The sequence below is a fragment of the Cnephaeus nilssonii genome (assembly GCF_951640355.1).
Source record: "Cnephaeus nilssonii genome assembly, chromosome: 21".
NCBI lineage: Eukaryota > Metazoa > Chordata > Mammalia > Chiroptera > Vespertilionidae > Cnephaeus > Cnephaeus nilssonii.
In genome coordinates, this window is record NC_137092.1 from 31,166,662 (window position 1) to 31,183,400 (window position 16,739).

Consider the following 16,739-nt stretch of genomic DNA (forward strand, 5'->3'; position numbering starts at 1 on the left):
CCTCTGATGTCAACTACCTCATCCAGGAAATTAATTAATTTTCGAAACCAGGAGAACTGCTGGCACTGTAACACTGAATGGACTGAAATATACACAGGCTTCTAAGAGTGTGTACTTGTTGTAAAGACGTATTTACCTCTCGTTGTCGTAGAGGAAAAAAGCAGTTTGAGTGTTAAGAAAAGAAAAAAAAAACCACTTGGGGAGGAAATTAACCTCCATGCCAATTCCCTGGCCCCTCCAACAGCAAACAGAAGGGGAAGGGGCGAAGGGTGCTGCGTGCAGTCCAGCACCAGCTCCAGAGCCAGGACCGAGGAGGGCTGGCTGGGGCTGGGACAGCAAAACTGGACTCCCACTTCGGTGAGAAGGCGGGTATTGCGGGAGGACGGTTTGCGGGAGCGAGGTCAATGGAAAGGGGTACCCCCCGCGGTCCGAGCTCCCCAGCCCGTCCCGCGGGGTCTGCAACACCGCACGGGAGCCCCGTTGGGCACCGCCAGGAGGAAGCGGCGGCCCGCCCTGTACCGGCCAGCCCGACCCGCTCGGGGACACGGGCCGAGGCCGCCGGATCTGCGCGGGCCGAGCGCGAGCGAGAGTCCAGCGCACCCACGGCGCCGCTCCGCCCACTCGCCTCCCGGGACGCGGCCGGGACCCCGGCGCCTCCTCTGCCCGCTCCCCGCCCTCCGGACACGGCCCCCGGGATGCCCCGAGCCCCCGCTCCCGGGGCGTCCCCCTCCTCCCACCCGCGGCCGGCCTCCACTTACCTTCAATCGCCATGATGTGCTCGCCATGGACCGCACCAACTGGATGGCGGGGACGCGGGCGGGCGGGCGTGAGCGCGGAGGACGCGCCGAGGCCGCCAGCGGGAGGGGCGGGCCCGGCCCCGCGATCCGCGGGCTGCGCGGCCGGGAGGGGAGCCGCGGGCGGGGCGGGGCGCGGGGTGGGAGCCCCGAGACACGCGAGCGCGGGCCGGGCTGCGGAGGAAATGGAACCTTCCCGGGCCGCCGCTGGCACGTGATGCTGCCCCGCCCCCGCCCCCGCCGCCCCCGCAGCGCCTCGCGCCGTGATTCAAAACAGGTGCCCAGTCCTGAGAGCCCGAGCATCCGCACCTGAGACCGGCCGAGCCGCACTGAGCATGTGCAGGCGGCTTGACCGGTTTGGTCCCGGGCTTCCCGGGGCCTGGACCACCTCGCAGGGGCTGGCTCCTCCGGCGCGTGCAGCTTCTATAGCCAGGAGGCAGTGGGAAGGATGCGGTCAGCACCATGGACAGGTCTTCCTGGTTGAAGACGAGGCTCAAGGATTCCCACTGATTCTGTAATCTGAAGGTCTGTTTTGTTGTTTACTCGCCTCAGATCTCTGCTGTGGGGTGGAGAGACAGCATGTAGGCGAACAGCAAACCGGAGAGAGGGATCCTGAGGACAGCAGCTCCTCTCTCCCTCTCACTCTGCCTTCCTCTCCTCTTTCTCCTCCTCTTTGTCACACACACACACACACAGGCGCCCGCACACTTCACCCCTTAGCCTCGCTCCTGATAAACCTTGATACTACCCTGAGCTTGGTTTTCCCCTTGGAAATAGGAGTTAGCATTTGTCTGCACATTCTAAACACGCATGTAAGGCCATGCAAAAGTAGGGATCAGACAAACGTTTTAACAAAGGGCCTGAAAAGCATGCCACGCACCGGATTTTAAACTTCACAAACCTGTGAGCATTATGAACAATCACAGGCCAAGTCTGAACACAGCAACAACTGGCCCCTTAATTTTCACCTGAGGTGCTTGAACCACAGCCAGGTACCCCACTCTCAACTTCACTTGATACTCTGAGGACTTACACAATCAAGAGCAGAAGCAACATTGGGGAATAAGGAGTTAGTGATTGTTCCTTGTGAAGAAAATGCTAACTCCCAGTACAAAATCGCTATATTGGGGCGTAACACAAAGAAGAAAATATGTTGCACTTATGTAAGTGAGGTTGGACTGTAAATCTAGAGCAGAAACTTTCTTGCCTTTATATAATCTCTCCCTTTGTCAGTTTGTGTTCAATTGAAATTCATTCTTTACCATTTTCGTTAGTTCAGTGAATATGTATTGAATCGGGCACTGTGCGAAAAGCTGACTATAAGCAAGAATGAAATGAAATACCATTCCTCTCAGAAAATATTACCTGTATTTTAGGAAAGCTCTGTGTATGTGTTTACCATTGGTATCTGTGAGGTTCAAGAAAAATATGTATAATGCCAAAGATGTTTTCTCCAGGCAACCTCCCTTAAAACAATCTTGAGCCCTAGCCAGTGTGGCTCAGTTACTTAGTTGGTCATGATCTATTGCAGTGTTCGGCAAACCGCGGCTCGCAAGCCACGTGTGGCCCTTTGGCCCCTTGAGTGTGGCTCTTCCACAAAATACCACAGCCTGGGCGAATCTATTTTGAAGAAGTGGTGTTAGAAGTAGTTTAAGTTTAAAAAATTTGGCTCTCAAAAGAAATTTCAATCGTTGTACTGTTGATATTTGGCTCTGTTGACTAATGAGTTTGCCGACCACTGGTCTATTGGATTCCTGGTCAGGGCATATGTCTGGGTTACCAGTTTTAGGCTCGGTCTCCAGTAGGGGGCATGCATGAGGCAGCCTGATAATGTTTCTCTCCCTCTCCCTTCCTCACTCTCTAAAAAAAAATCAATTAAAATTTTGTTTAATTAGCCTTGGCCAGGGTGGCTTCATGGGTTGGGTGTCGTCCTGTGTTCCGAAAGGTCATTGGTTTGATTCCCTGTCAGGACACATGCCCAGGTTTCGGTTTCGATCCCTAACCGGTGTGCATATGTGATGCAACCAATGTGAAAGATTGATGTTTCTCTCCTTTCCCTACCCCCCTCTTCTTTTTTCTCCAAAATCAATAAAAACATATTTTTTTAATTTATATTAAAACGGAATTGAACTCCAAGGCATTGGTTTCCACTTGAAACCACAGTTCTGGTTTGTGGTTTCTGACTGGCTCTGAGTAATTTGATTGTTCAACCTTTAAAATTTTTCATATTGAAAGCCAGAAGAACTTAATGGTCATTTCATTACCAGCTACATAAGTTACTATGTATATGACCAAGTTATATGAGCATCCATAACCCAGGTTCATATCACGATAGTGTGCTCAGAAAATTAGTGTGTGTGTGTTTTATAAACTTGAGCTTCAAACTTGTCAAATCTGGGAATTTAGGCCAAGGCTATTCAATATTGATGGCATTCCCCCCCCCCCCGCCCCCCCCACACACACAGATTATAATGCAGACTTCTTCCTGCTAACATTGCCTTTTAAAAAACACAAAACTGTGCTCTCCAAATACTAGTTGGAAAATTTCTATGAGACTAGTGTTGGACAATATCATGTGGCTTGCCTTAACTTTCCAATGTTTCGTATAGCTTCTGAGTTTGCTTAGCAGCCACTTGGAATTAAGATTTAGCTTCTTACACATCTCTACTTCTAAAGTATGTTATTGGTTTGATACTTTTAATTTGGGGGAATGTCAATTATTTATAATTTAAATGTTTTATATCTTATTCACTATGTACATCCTATGTAATGACACAATTATTTTCTAATTTTGACCTTATACTTCTAAACTATCTTTAGTCTATACTGTTTTATGCACTAGGGCAGTGGTAGGCAAACCGCGGCTCGCGAGCCACATGCAGCTCTTTGGCCCCTTGAGTGTGGCTCCACCACAAAATACCACGGCCTGGGCAAGTCTATTTTGAAGAAATGGCGTTAGAAGAAGTTTAAGTTTAAAAAATTTGGCTCTCAAAAGAAATTTCAATCATTGTACTGTTGATATTTGGCTCTGTTGACTAATGAGTTTGCCGACCACTGCAGTAGGGGATGTTAAAGAACTGCTTCATTTGTAGTTCTCTATTAATTAATTATTTTTCAAAAACAGCTTTCATGCATACAGCTCAAGCAATTACCTAATTTGCCCATCATGTGTTGTGGAGGTAGTTAAGGGCTGAAATGGGGGAAAATTTTTTAAAGTCAAAGTAATTCCCTTCCCTGAGACTAGGAAATGGAAATGTGTTTTTGGTATTTTAAGTTTCAACTCAACATTTCATAGAAATATTATTTAAAAGGATAGTTTGACTTCCAGGAGGACCACAAAACTTCATTTATTAAGTGGTATTGCTGAAATATCAATGGAAAAAGGAAAGGCTGACGGTGAATGATGTGGAAAGTGGTAATTTCACCTACATTAGTTAAGTAATTTTCATGTGCCAACCAAAATAACCCAGCACCATTAATAGCAACACTATACTAGTATTGATGGGAAAGTATGTTCCAAGTTACAAAAGTTTCCAATGTACTTTTAAGAAAGAAATGATTTTTAAAGTTGGAATCTTCCTTTATTTAAGCTATTCAATTGAAAAAGACCAAAATCACTAAAAGGAAGAAAATAATATCTAGCAATATATAGTCGCATACATAAAAATGAAGATTTAACAAGTACCCATACCAAAAAACTACATTTTGAAAAATTTAGTAGATGTTAAATTATATTATTCAAGGATTTTGAGTTTTTTAGTAAGGGAGACAATTTAAACTGTAAGATTTGTCAGCAATTGCAATTATTTGAGAAGATGTAGCTGGGTATACAGATCTAATGAAAAATCTAGTAAAAACTACTAATATTACATTTCTTTCATGAATCATGTCATGGAAATGGTTATAATATTAGTTATTTATTTTGGTAACTTTGTCAATGAGAGCAACTCAACTTGAACTAGCTGAAGAAAAAAACTACACACAGAGCATTCTAGAATTGTTTTTATTCACTTAAGTCAAATGGTAGTTTTCCTTCTTGCCACCTAAAGCTTTAGAGATAGAACAAGCTCTAACAAAAGAAAAGAAAAAAAAGAGCAAATAGCACAGTCACTAATTTACTACCCTACACTCACTTTCCTTTATATTTCCTGAGTCTTCTATGCAGACTGAAGGGCCACCTACATTTTTCCTTTCCTCTCTAAATATGATGTGTTCCTGTATAATTTGCTATAATTTCTTATTGATCAATAACGTTATTTCTATTGGCTAAATGCATAGAGGAGTACATTGTGGTTTGTTGACACAATTACAACACACCATGATACTGGCCTGTCAGTGTGGAAGAGTGAACAGAACTTCCAAATATATAGACCAATTTAACACAAAGTGTTCAACAAATATATGCTTAGTAGGATACAAGCTAGAATAACTAGCCTTCTTATTCACAACAAAGAAGTATACAATTTTGTTCTACATAGGAGTGTTTGATTATACGTAAAGCTTTTTTTCATAGCTGGATAGTCCCATGATAATGACAAGTGATAGTTATATAATAATTTTCACTCACAGGTCAAAAAATATGCCACATACCTTTTAAATGGCATAAATATGTCACACACCAGTAAATGCAGCCAACCATCATGTACAAAGCAGGAAGCAACCTGTGGAAGGCCTCAAGAATGTACATACACAGGAAGGAAGTTGAATTCTACATTTAAGAAAATACATTAATAATCTGAGGTAGATGAGAAAATCATCTTATGCAAAAAAGCCATTCAAATCTCCTTCGTTTATATAACTGCTTATAATAATCAAATATAAGAATGTCAAACACAATCCTATATAATAAAAGGCTAATATGCAAATAGACCGAACCGTGGAACAACTGGTTGCTATGATGCACACTGACCACCAGGGGGCAGATGCTCAACAGGAGCTGCCTCCTGGTGGTCAATGCGCTCCCACAGAGGGAGCAGCGCTCAGCCAGAAGCCCTGAGCCAGGCTCACAGCTGGCGAGCACAGCGGTGGTGGCTCACAGCCTCTGCAGCAGCTCTAAGGATGTCCAACTGTTGGCTCCATGGGGAGTGTGCCTAAGCCGTCAGTCAGACATCCCACGAGGGCTCCCAGACTGCAAGAGGGCACAGGCCAGGCTGAGGGATCCCCCAACCCGCCAAGTGTGCAAATTTCATGCACTGGGCCTCTAGTTCTTTATATAAAAGTAGATAACTCCAATTTTGATTAAATGAATAAATAAATCATAATAGGCATAGTTTCATGGAACCTTTATATTAGTAGTTCTTAAATTCTGATATGTTAAACTACACAACAGATAACATAACCATTGATGTTTGTGATAAAGAGAAAGTTAAAAGAACTCTATCTAGAATCATATCTCTCATTGTCATCTTTCCAATGATTTCTTCTCAATATGGAATTTCTTTTTGCTTAACTACATATTGTTACGAATTAAAGGGAAATTTTTCATGGAGTTTAATATGATATGATATTCTCTGGGATTTCAAAAGTTTATCTGTGCTTTTACTTTAAAGTGAGGCAATTTATTAAAGAAATTGTGGAACATCTGTTGAGGAATCAGAAAGATGGGCCCCAATAATCAATTATAGGAAAATGATTTGTAAGAGTATAATTTCTTAGTTTTACATGATACGTTAAGGTTTGAAAAAAAAAGATTCTAAGCATATGTTTCTATCGCTATGATGTTGTTTTCATTTCATAAAGATGCTCACTGGATTTCAAAAACACTACAAAATTTGATTTAAATATACTTTATTAACTTCCTAAGCAATCTAATTTCTCTCCTATAACAATATGCACAATATTTTAACTTTCAACAGAAGAGATGACATAAAAATAATAGATGTGCTATTAGGGTACCTGCTAATTCTACCACTTTGTCCACTACATCTTATTGTTATCAATTTACATGGGGAGGGGTGTACTTTTTCACATGCTAAGCCCTGCCTTTTTCCTTCTCCACTCAGACTCCTCCCCTAACCCAAATATACTTTGTTAAAATTATCCCTATATTGCTAAATATTCATCCAACTTCACTCCAGAGGTGGAATTTGTACCTGGGATAAAATCATAGGACTCTAAAGATAGCCTCCAAGAGCTAAGTAAGATGAATGAATTAAAAATCACATCTAGATACATCCCATCAAATTTCAGAATATCAAGGATAATGAAGATTCTGAAAAATTCCAGAGATGGAAAAAAAAGTCAACTCTCTCTCAAAAATGAGATTCAAATTGGCATCAGCAACCTCAACAACAAAGTGGGTGTTAGAAAAGAATGGAGCAATGCCTATGTATTACTGAGGAAAAAATTATTGTCAGACTACAACTCCCTGTCCAATAAAACTCAATCAAGAATCACAAAATTAAATTATTCAAGAAATGTATTAATGCCCAAAATCAACTTTCATGCACATTTAACTTTTTTAAAATTTAACTTGATGATATAGCCCAAAAAATGAGAACAGAATCCAAGGAAGAGGAAGCTATGGATCCAAGAAGCAGAAAAACTAACCTATGAGTACAGTGAAAAGAAATCATAGACGACAGTTGGGCTGCAGGCCTAGAAGGTGACAAATTCAAATTAGAACAGAAAGTCTGAAGGACATGTTCGGGAAGAAAATTCTTTCCATTTAACAACTAATCTACTACAAAGCTAGATGATCTTATTATCATAAAAAGGCATATATTTCTTCTCTCAATAGAAAAAAAAAGGAAATTAGATACTGTGAAGGGAGACGGTCATTTGGTCCACATATGAAGGAAATTAAAGTTGGCATGATTCTGAGTAGTTGTCAGTTAATAGTTGGAATATTCTCTTTGGGGCAGCACTGATTTTGCAATATAGTGTTACATTTTCCAATTTAGGATGCTACACTACAACTTGGGTCATAGTAAATAATTTTTATTTAATCATAATATTATAAATGCTATCTATTTGTTCTAAGGTGTTTGAGAAAGTATGAAATATTTACTGTACAGAACAAAATGTAAATGTTATCATCCTGACAATGCCAAAGTAAGGATAGATAATGAAAGCAAAGTGATGAGAAATGAATAACAGTTTATGGATGGTAACTTCTCTCATCTTACATAATGGAGAATTAGACATTACTTTTAAAAATTGAAGGACATTAAGTAGAAGTTGTATATATTTTTATTGATATAAATGAGCAATAGAAGACTCTATGTATATTTTTCTATTAGTAGAGGACCAATGAAGAAGAGGTAGGAAATAATATATATGAACCAAATTTCTCCTTTTATAATCTGGAGTCAATAGTTGTTGAAAGTTATAAATCAAAAAATATAATTATAAGTATATTCTTTAGAATTATGGTGATAATTTCAAGAACCAAAAACAGAATCATCTAAAAGAAACTTACCTCTTGAGAATATGTGAGGTGTATGGGGTCTCAATTGGAAAATGTTTATTTTTATTTTGTTTTATACCATTCTATACCTGTATATGTTTTACTTTTATTAAAAACAAAAAACAAAAACATGCTCCAGCCGGGTGGCTCAGTTGGTTGGAGCATCATCCCATGCACCGAAAGGTTTCTGATTCCATTCCTGGTCAGGGCACATACTAGGTTTTGGGTTGATCCCTAGTCAGGGTGTGCTTGGAAGACAACCAATTGACGTTAATCTCACACCGATCTCTCTCTCTCTCTCTCTCTCTCTCTCTCTCTCTCTCTCTCCTTCCCTCCCTCCCTCCATCTCTTTTTCTCTTTTCCTGTCTCTCTCTCTCTCCCCTTCCCTCCCTCCCTCCATCTCTTTTTCTCTTTCCCTGTCTCTCTCTCTCTCTCTTTCTCTCTCTCTCTCAAAAATAAAAAAAAATCAATAGAAACACAGCCTTGGGTTAGGATTAAAAAAAACAACGACGACGAAAGTTAAGTGGCTCCCACTTCCACTGTCCTCAGGATAAAAATCCATACATACAAGATTATTGAAAATCTAGTTCCAAATGACCTTTTCAAGCTTGTCTTCCAGAATTCCTGCATCTGATCATTTCACTTATTCCTGAATGTGTCCTGCTTTTCACTCCTTCCTGAAGTATTTTGCCCACGATCGTCGTTCTATCTTAAGATGGAAGATAGGGATCTTGTTTGCTGGGGAAATTTCTATTCTTCATTTAAGAATAAGATCAGCAAGAAATCATTTAAAAAGGATAAGTGTGAGCCTGGATGGTTTTGCTCAGTGGATAGAGCGTTGGCCTGCAGACTAAAGGGCCCCAGGTTCGATTCCAGTCAAAGGCACGTGCCTGGGGTGTGGGCTCGATCCCCAGTAGGGGGCATGCAGGAGGCGGCCAATCAATGATTCTGATCATTGATGTTTCTATCTCTCCCTCTCCCTTTCTCTCTGAAATCAATAAAAATATCCTTTTTAAAAGGATAAGTGTGACTACATAAAAATGTAAAACTTCTGTGTAGAAGAGACTCACTATACACAAATATACATACAAATTGGGAAAAGAAAAAGTTGCAGCATATATGACCAAGGGTTGGAAGGCAGTAGAGAGAGTGGGTAGAGCATGAACTCCTAACTACTCCATGAATCAAAATGCCTATTAACAACTGTTCTACCACTTACCAGCTGCAAGATCTTCGGCAAGTTATTTAACATGCATGTGTCTCAGTTTCTTCACCTGTAAAATGGGAATAATAATTATACCAATTTTATAGGATATTTTTGAGGAATAAATTAGAACATGTGAAGTATTTAGAACAGCACATGACATATACTAAGTCCCATGTAAGTTTTAGATATTATTATATTATTGAGAATTTTAAAGAGCACTTAAAACCAATAAGAAAACAACATGTTAGCATTCACTAGAAAAGGGATTGCTGATATGAAGAGTCAAAGACGTACAAATGGGCAATATGTATGTGAAATTGCTCAAGTTTACTACTTATAAAAGCAATGGAAATTAAAACAAATGAGACTTACTTTAAGTATCAGATTGCAAATATTTAAATGATTGATAGCGCTTAGTTTTGGCAAGCATATGGGTCAATGGGCATACTCCCAAATGTGGGGCTGTGGGAGGAGAATGGCAGGGAAAAATTGCTATAACATTTATGGAGACCAATGTGGCAATATAAATCAAAATTAAAAATATATAGTATATTTTTGACGCATCCATTCTAATTTTATGAATTTCTCTTAAATAAATAAGTTGGCAAAACTATCTCTCTCTATTTTTTTTGTTTAGGACAGTAAACAATTAGAAATAACCCTAAGTGTTCCTCAATAGGAATCCGTTAAATAAACGAGGCTTCATCTCTACAATAGAATGATATGCATTTATAAAAAATGCATGAAGTAGAGCCACATTTATTGACATACAAAGGCATTCAGAATATATTGGGATATTTTAAGTCTAGCATTTGAAGGGCTTATTCTCCACTAGGTAATTTAATTGCAACATTTCATTTAATTTTCCCCACAACTCCGTAAATCATACCATGTTATTAGACCGGTATTACAAATAAGAAAAACGAAGGTTCAGAGCCATTTGGTGACTTAGGTCACAACTCAATCCCTGGTCCAGCGATGCTGAAGCACATGTTCTTATTATCAATGCCATAATGCATATAGGTTATAGGTCAGTTCACATGTTTATATGTTTCACTATTATGTATCAACTTACTGAGCCAGAGGGTGCCAAGATATTTGGTAATAATCTATTGTGGGTGTGTCTGTGAGGGTGTTTCTGGATGAGATTAACATTGGAATCGTTAGACGGAGTAAAACAGGTTGCTGTCCCCAATGCCTCATCTAATCAGTTGAAGACTTGAACAGAACAAAAGACTTAGTAAGAGCCTTGAGCTGGGACACCAGTCTTCTTGCCTTAGGATTCAACCTGAAATACCAGCTCTCCTTTGGACTCCAGCCGCCCAGCTTCTGGACTGGAACTATACCATTGGCCCTCCTGAATCTCCAGCTTGCCAACTGCAGGTCTTGGAACTTATAAAAATGTGAGTTAATTCTCTCTCTCTCTCTCTTTCTCTCTGTGTGTGTGTGTGCGTGCATATATATACATATATATACATATATGTGTGTGTATATATATGTATATATGTATGTGTGTATATATATGTATGTGTATATGTGTGTATATGTATATATGTGTGTGTGTGTGTGTGTGTGTATATATATATATATATATATATATATATATATATATATATATTCTTGGTTTTTTTCCAGAACCCTAACTAATGCATAAGAAATAAAAACATGTTTGTCCTAGCCGGTTTGGCTCAGTAGACAGAGTGTTGGCTCGTGAACTGAAGGGTCCCACGTTTGATTCCAGTCAAGGACACGTACCTCATACTTTGGTTGCAGGCTTGATCCCCAGCCCTTGTTGGGGTGCATGTGGGGGCAACCAATTGATGTGTCTCACATTGATGTTTCTCTCTGTGTGTCTCTCCCTCTCCCTTCCACCCTCTAAAAATCAATGGAAAAATATTCTCAGGTGAGGATTAACAACAACAAATAATAAATAAATAAATAAATAAATAAATAAATAAATAAATAAATAAAACATGTTGAAGGTGCAGGAGTGTTGGATGGATATATACCAAACTGATAACAGGTGTTTCCTCTGGAGCCAGAAGCATGGAATAAACTCACACTTTATATTTTATCATTCCTGCCCAGCCGGCAAGGCTCAGTGGTTGAACATCAACCTATAAACCAGGAGGTCGTGGTTCGATTCCCAGTCAGGGCACATGCCTGGGTTGTGTGCTCAGTTCTCAGTGTGGGGCATGCAGGAGGAAGCCAATCAATGATTCTCTCTCATCATTAATGTTTCTCTCTCTCTCTCTCTCTCTCTCTCTCTCTCTCTCTCTGAAATCAATAAAAGTATATTTTAAATATATATGTACATATATATTTCTTATCATTCTGTGATCTTTGAATTTTTCACAACTAGCAAACATAGCATTTAAAGTTAAAAGCATATAGTTATATTCTGAAAATAAAGTTTCAAATGGTTCCTCCCCTCTCTCTAATACTTCCTAACCCTTTCCCTCTTTCCCGCAGCCAATCAGAGGTAAGAACTCTCCTGACATTTTGCACTTACATATATTATAAAATTTAGAGACGCTTCATAATTGAAAGGGCCCTCGACTAAGTCCTAAATGAGTAACCCCATTTCATTTGGCTTCCTGTTCCCCTTTCATGAAGGAGGCTAAAATGGGGGAGTTCCTCACATAGGTTTGATTTGAGCTACACAGGGCAACCTGACCTGAGGGAGGAGGCATGTATTCAATTCACCTTTGCCTGTTCTCTCTTCCTTGTCTTCCCAGAAAGGGTTTTACTGCTCTGTTAGGGAACATTTTCTTTTGATGTAGCCTCCTTTTATGTCTGGGACTTAGTTATATAACCACGGCCAAAGCTCTTTCTTTTCTCCACACTTCCCATGCAGGGCCTTTCTGTCTGTGCTGGTCACAGGAAGTCGTTTAATGTTCTGAGCTATCTCTCTGCAGAATGGGAGAATCTGGATCCAGGGGATAATTTGAAAGAAAAATTTGGACAATAATATCAAAGATCCACAGCCCTAAGGAAACACCTGAGTATAAACGCCTCCAAATTGGGGACAAAAGTTGGATTGGTAGGTTTCTTCTCTCTCTCTTTACTGTATGGGAAGGTCTAGGAAAAAGCCCAATCTTGTATTCTGAACTCCCTCACTCTGACATATACCAAATAATGACTAACATTTCACCAGTCTATATTAAATACGAGTTTATGCTTCGGTGGTTGTTTGTGCAGAATATAAAAGTACTAACTCTAAAACTTTGCTCTAGAGTTAAAATGGCCAATACCTAAACTAATCTATATTCTCAGAGTATCCAAAGCAATAAGCTGGGGAGGAACCTGGTTAAGAACTCTGAGCAGAATACGTTTGCACAAACCTGAGAGTGAGCGCTTCTGTAAGTTTTGCACCTTAGGGCCTAGACGTCTTGCTTGGCTCACCCCTAGTCTGTATCCTGCCACCTCTAGCTTCCCTGGGTTACAGCAATGGAGGGGGTCCCAGTGGTGATAAATCATTCCCGCTCCCAGTGGCCAACCCACAGTGGTTCCTCATTAGTCACAATGTATTGAACGAATGAGAAGTCTCCAGGAAATGAATGAATACACAATAGAGAAGACCTAGGCCAGAAGCAGCACCTACTGTTCATTGAGGGTGCATTTAATTTTCATATAGAGGGACTTACTAAAAGTATTAATGTGATTTTTAGGCTGAAATTTAGATGCTTATTACCGATCACAAAGAAATCAGTAATCTCACTCTTCTCTGCACTGGTAAGAAAATACCTGGAGGCCCAGCCAGCCTGGCTCAGTGGTTGGGTGTTGACCTATGAAACAGGAGGTCACGGCTCGATTCCCCATCAGGGCATATGCCTGGGTTGTGGGCTCGATTCCCAGTGTGTGGCGTGTAGGAAGCAGCTAATCAATGATTCTCTCTCATCATTGATGTTTCTATCTCTCTCTCCCTCTCCCTCTCCCTCTCCCTTCTTCTCTGAAATCAATAAAAAAATATATTTAAAAAAAATAGCCAGGCCAGTGTGGCTCATTGGTTGAGCATCGACCTATGAACCAGGAGGTCATGGTTTGATTCCTGGTCAGGGCACATGCCCAGGTTGCAGGCTCAATCCCCAGTGTGGGGCTTGCAGGAGGCAGCCAATCAATGATTCTCATCATTGATGTTTCTATCTCTCTCCCTCTCCCTTCCTTTCTGAAATCAATTAAAAAAATATTTTTAAAAAATAAAGAAAGAAAATACCTGGAGTGAATTCAGCAACAAGATATTTTAAATTGTGTTCCATGAGAAAAGGTTAAAAAGCTGATAATGTTTTGTCTGAAAAAGAAATGACTCAGGAAGTCCATGATAATTGTTTTCAAATATATGAGTGGTTGCCAGATGAAAAGGAATCAGGCTTATTCTGTGTAATCACAAGGGGTAGAGCCAAGGCCAGTGGGCGGCAGCTGCACAGAAACGGATCTTGGCTTGTTATAAGCCCTGGAGCCCAGATTATTATTGTCATGGATAATCCCTCTTGGTTTAGTGTGTAAAATAATTGGATTTTCCAACCAGGGTAAACCAGACTGTAATCATACCCCACATGTAGCTCTATTGGAACAGAATTATGCCAACAGGCCTAGTCAACAAACACATTTAGATGGATGGCAGATTTGGGAAACTTCCATCCCTCCTTCCTTCCATCCCTTTCCCCGCTTACTCACTTGTCTCTCTCTCTCTTTTTTTTTTAACCTTTTTTTACTCTGTATTGGTGGAGGCATTTGGGATCATTGAAGATGATGTTTTCTCAGATGGGCTTTTTTCTTACTATAAGACTTTCCTGAAACCCATCCCATACTTTCTCCATCCCTCCATCTTCCACAGTCCAGGTCTCTAGTGGCTTCATTTTATCCTAGCCACCTGGTCTCTACATCCTAAGGACCTCATGCTGGTTTTGTCTCAGAGACCAGACTTTAGATTTTGTACCCTTTCCCTCATCTATTCCTATCTCTCTCTCTTTCTCTCATCTCCCTCCTCTCTGTCTATGCTTTTGTTGTAAGCTGCAGAGATTCACCTCTAACCTCCCTAAGATCAAGAAGTTAAAGTGGAGAGCAAATGATGTTCACATAGAGACTTTCCACCACTGAGATCCTATGATTCTAAAACAAGTTGGGGATGGAAATATCATAGTGTGCCTGAAGGACAGTGATATTTTCAAGATACAAACATTGCATTAGGGAATAGTAAGAGTCATGTTAGAAGCTTCTGAATGCCATACTGAGAATTTGAGACTCCCCCAAAATTTTGTAGGGCTTTTAGTAAGAAAGTGATACATTGCCCAGGTGGCGTGGCTTAGTGGTTGAGCATCAACCTATGAACCAGGAGGTCATGGCTCAATTCCCTGTGGGGGCACATGCCCGGGTTACAGGCTCAATCCCCAGTAGGGGGCGTGTAGGAGGCAGCCGATCAATGATTCTCTCTCATCATTGATGTTTCTATCTCTCTCTCCCTCTCCCTTCCTCTCTGAAATCAATTAAAAAATTTTTATAAAGAACTACTTGTTAGCCTTCCTAAACTTTCCACAGACTAGACAGTAATCAAAATCCAACCCAATCTCTCTCTCCTTCCCTCAGGGTCAGACTGCATCTGATAGCTTCCCAGCTCTCTCCCTTTCACATAAGCATTTCCCCAAATAAAATCCTTATACATTTCATCCTGTTTTGTCAGCTGCTTCTCAGAGGGCAGGATTAACACAACTTGCCATTCACAAACCTAGTTCAACATCTCACTAGCCACAGTGATTCATGCAAGGAATAGGCACATGGCCCAAGCTGGACCAATGAGAATACCTCCCTGAACTGGCTGAATTTAAACTGGAGGCCAAGTCAGTTTTCCTTTATACACATTGAGCTGTAGGCACAGGATATCAAGTCTTCTACTGGCATCCAAGGCTGTGGGAAATACTTAGGAAGTCTATCATCCAGACAGAAAGAGCACATTCCGGTGGCCCAGTTTGCTGGTTCCAGTTCCAGAGGTTTCTAGACCTGTTCTACTTCCTGCAGCTCTTTCTTTGATTCTGTGAACTACCCCTGGAGGCTTCCAGCAAATCCCCCCTTTTCCTTAAGCTAAATGGAGTTTCACTTCATTGCTTGCAACCTAAAGAGTCCTAACTAATGCGTATAGTGACAAAACAGATATAATTTTCCAAGTATTAAAAAATACTGAAGCCCAGTTGGTCAGGACACATGCCCGGGCTGTGGGCTCGATATTCAGTAGGGGGTGTGTAGGAGGCAACTGATCAATGATTCTCTCTCATCGTTGATGTTTCTATCTCTCTCTTCCTCTCCCTTCCTCTCTGAAAATCAATAAAAATGTATTTTTAAGGATTAAGTATAGGAAAAAAACAAGACTAATTCTAATGTTATCAATGTAAGAAACCAAAATATGGTGCTATTCACAAGAATATGGGGATTAGAACCATTTTATGGAAGACGATTGAGTCTCAATAGGAAACCCAAATTAAAATGCGCTGTAGCTTATGGCGGTAAATAAAAGATGGAAGCCTAGTGAGAGGTCTCAGGAATAAGATACAGATACAGCATGACTTCCTACTTGAAACTAGAATGTGGAATTAATTTACCAAGGTAGTACATTGGGCGTGTACAGTGTAATGAGATGATTATTTCCTCTATCTTCCTTTTGTATCCTTGTATATAACATCTATGAAATTGTTACTGACATGCATATCCTTCATTAATGTAATTTGGTAATTAGTTCAAGTTAACTATATTTTTATTTGTCAAAGGTTTAAAAAGGTTAAAGCCAAAATAATGGTTGAACAACACAAACAACAGTATGCACTATAAATGTTTTCAGGGGGGTGGAGGCAAAGCAAAATTATAATTACTTTAACAATCTCATACATCTAAAGGAATGTGAATGAAGAGTGAAAAGAAAATATTCTACTGATGTGTCATTCTATATGTTTGTTTTTTTAAAAAAAACTAAGAAAAGGAGGAAATTATATGCTAACTCATCATAAAGCTAAATCAACAATGGATTACGTTTTTTAAAATTTACCTCAGTGAATCCCATTTCTGAATTACATAATAGCATAGCTTGCACTTGCCTTAAAAAATGTAAGTCCAGCCCAGCTGACATGGCTCAGAGGTTGAGCATCAACCTATGAACCAGGAAGTCATGGTTTGATTCCCGGGCAGGGCACAGGCCCAGGTTGTAGGCTCGATCCCCAGTGTGGGGCGTGCAGGAGGCAACCAATCAATGATTCTCATCACTGATGTTTCTATCTCTCTCCCTCTCCCTTCCTCTCTGAAATCAATAAAAATATATTTTAAAAATGCAAGTCCAATGTCACAG

At 40.4% G+C, this 16,739-nt stretch overlaps 1 protein-coding gene across 2 annotated transcripts in view; it reads right to left on the reverse strand.

Moving 5' to 3' along the window:
• The window catches only part of SYT14 (synaptotagmin 14), a 143,744-nt gene extending 140,568 nt beyond the window's left edge, over window positions 1-3,176 (reverse strand). The window contains exon 1 of one of the 2 annotated variants that reach the window (XM_079761946.1): window positions 1,104-3,176. In XM_079761946.1, the coding sequence (XP_079618072.1) occupies window positions 1,104-1,131 (28 nt within the window). In that variant the 5' untranslated portion in view covers window positions 1,132-3,176. Of the gene's footprint in view, window positions 1-758; window positions 812-1,103 lie in introns of those variants that run through there. The other variant, XM_079761947.1, reaches the window with a different exon arrangement.
• Between the last annotated feature and the right edge of the window lie 13,563 nt (window positions 3,177-16,739).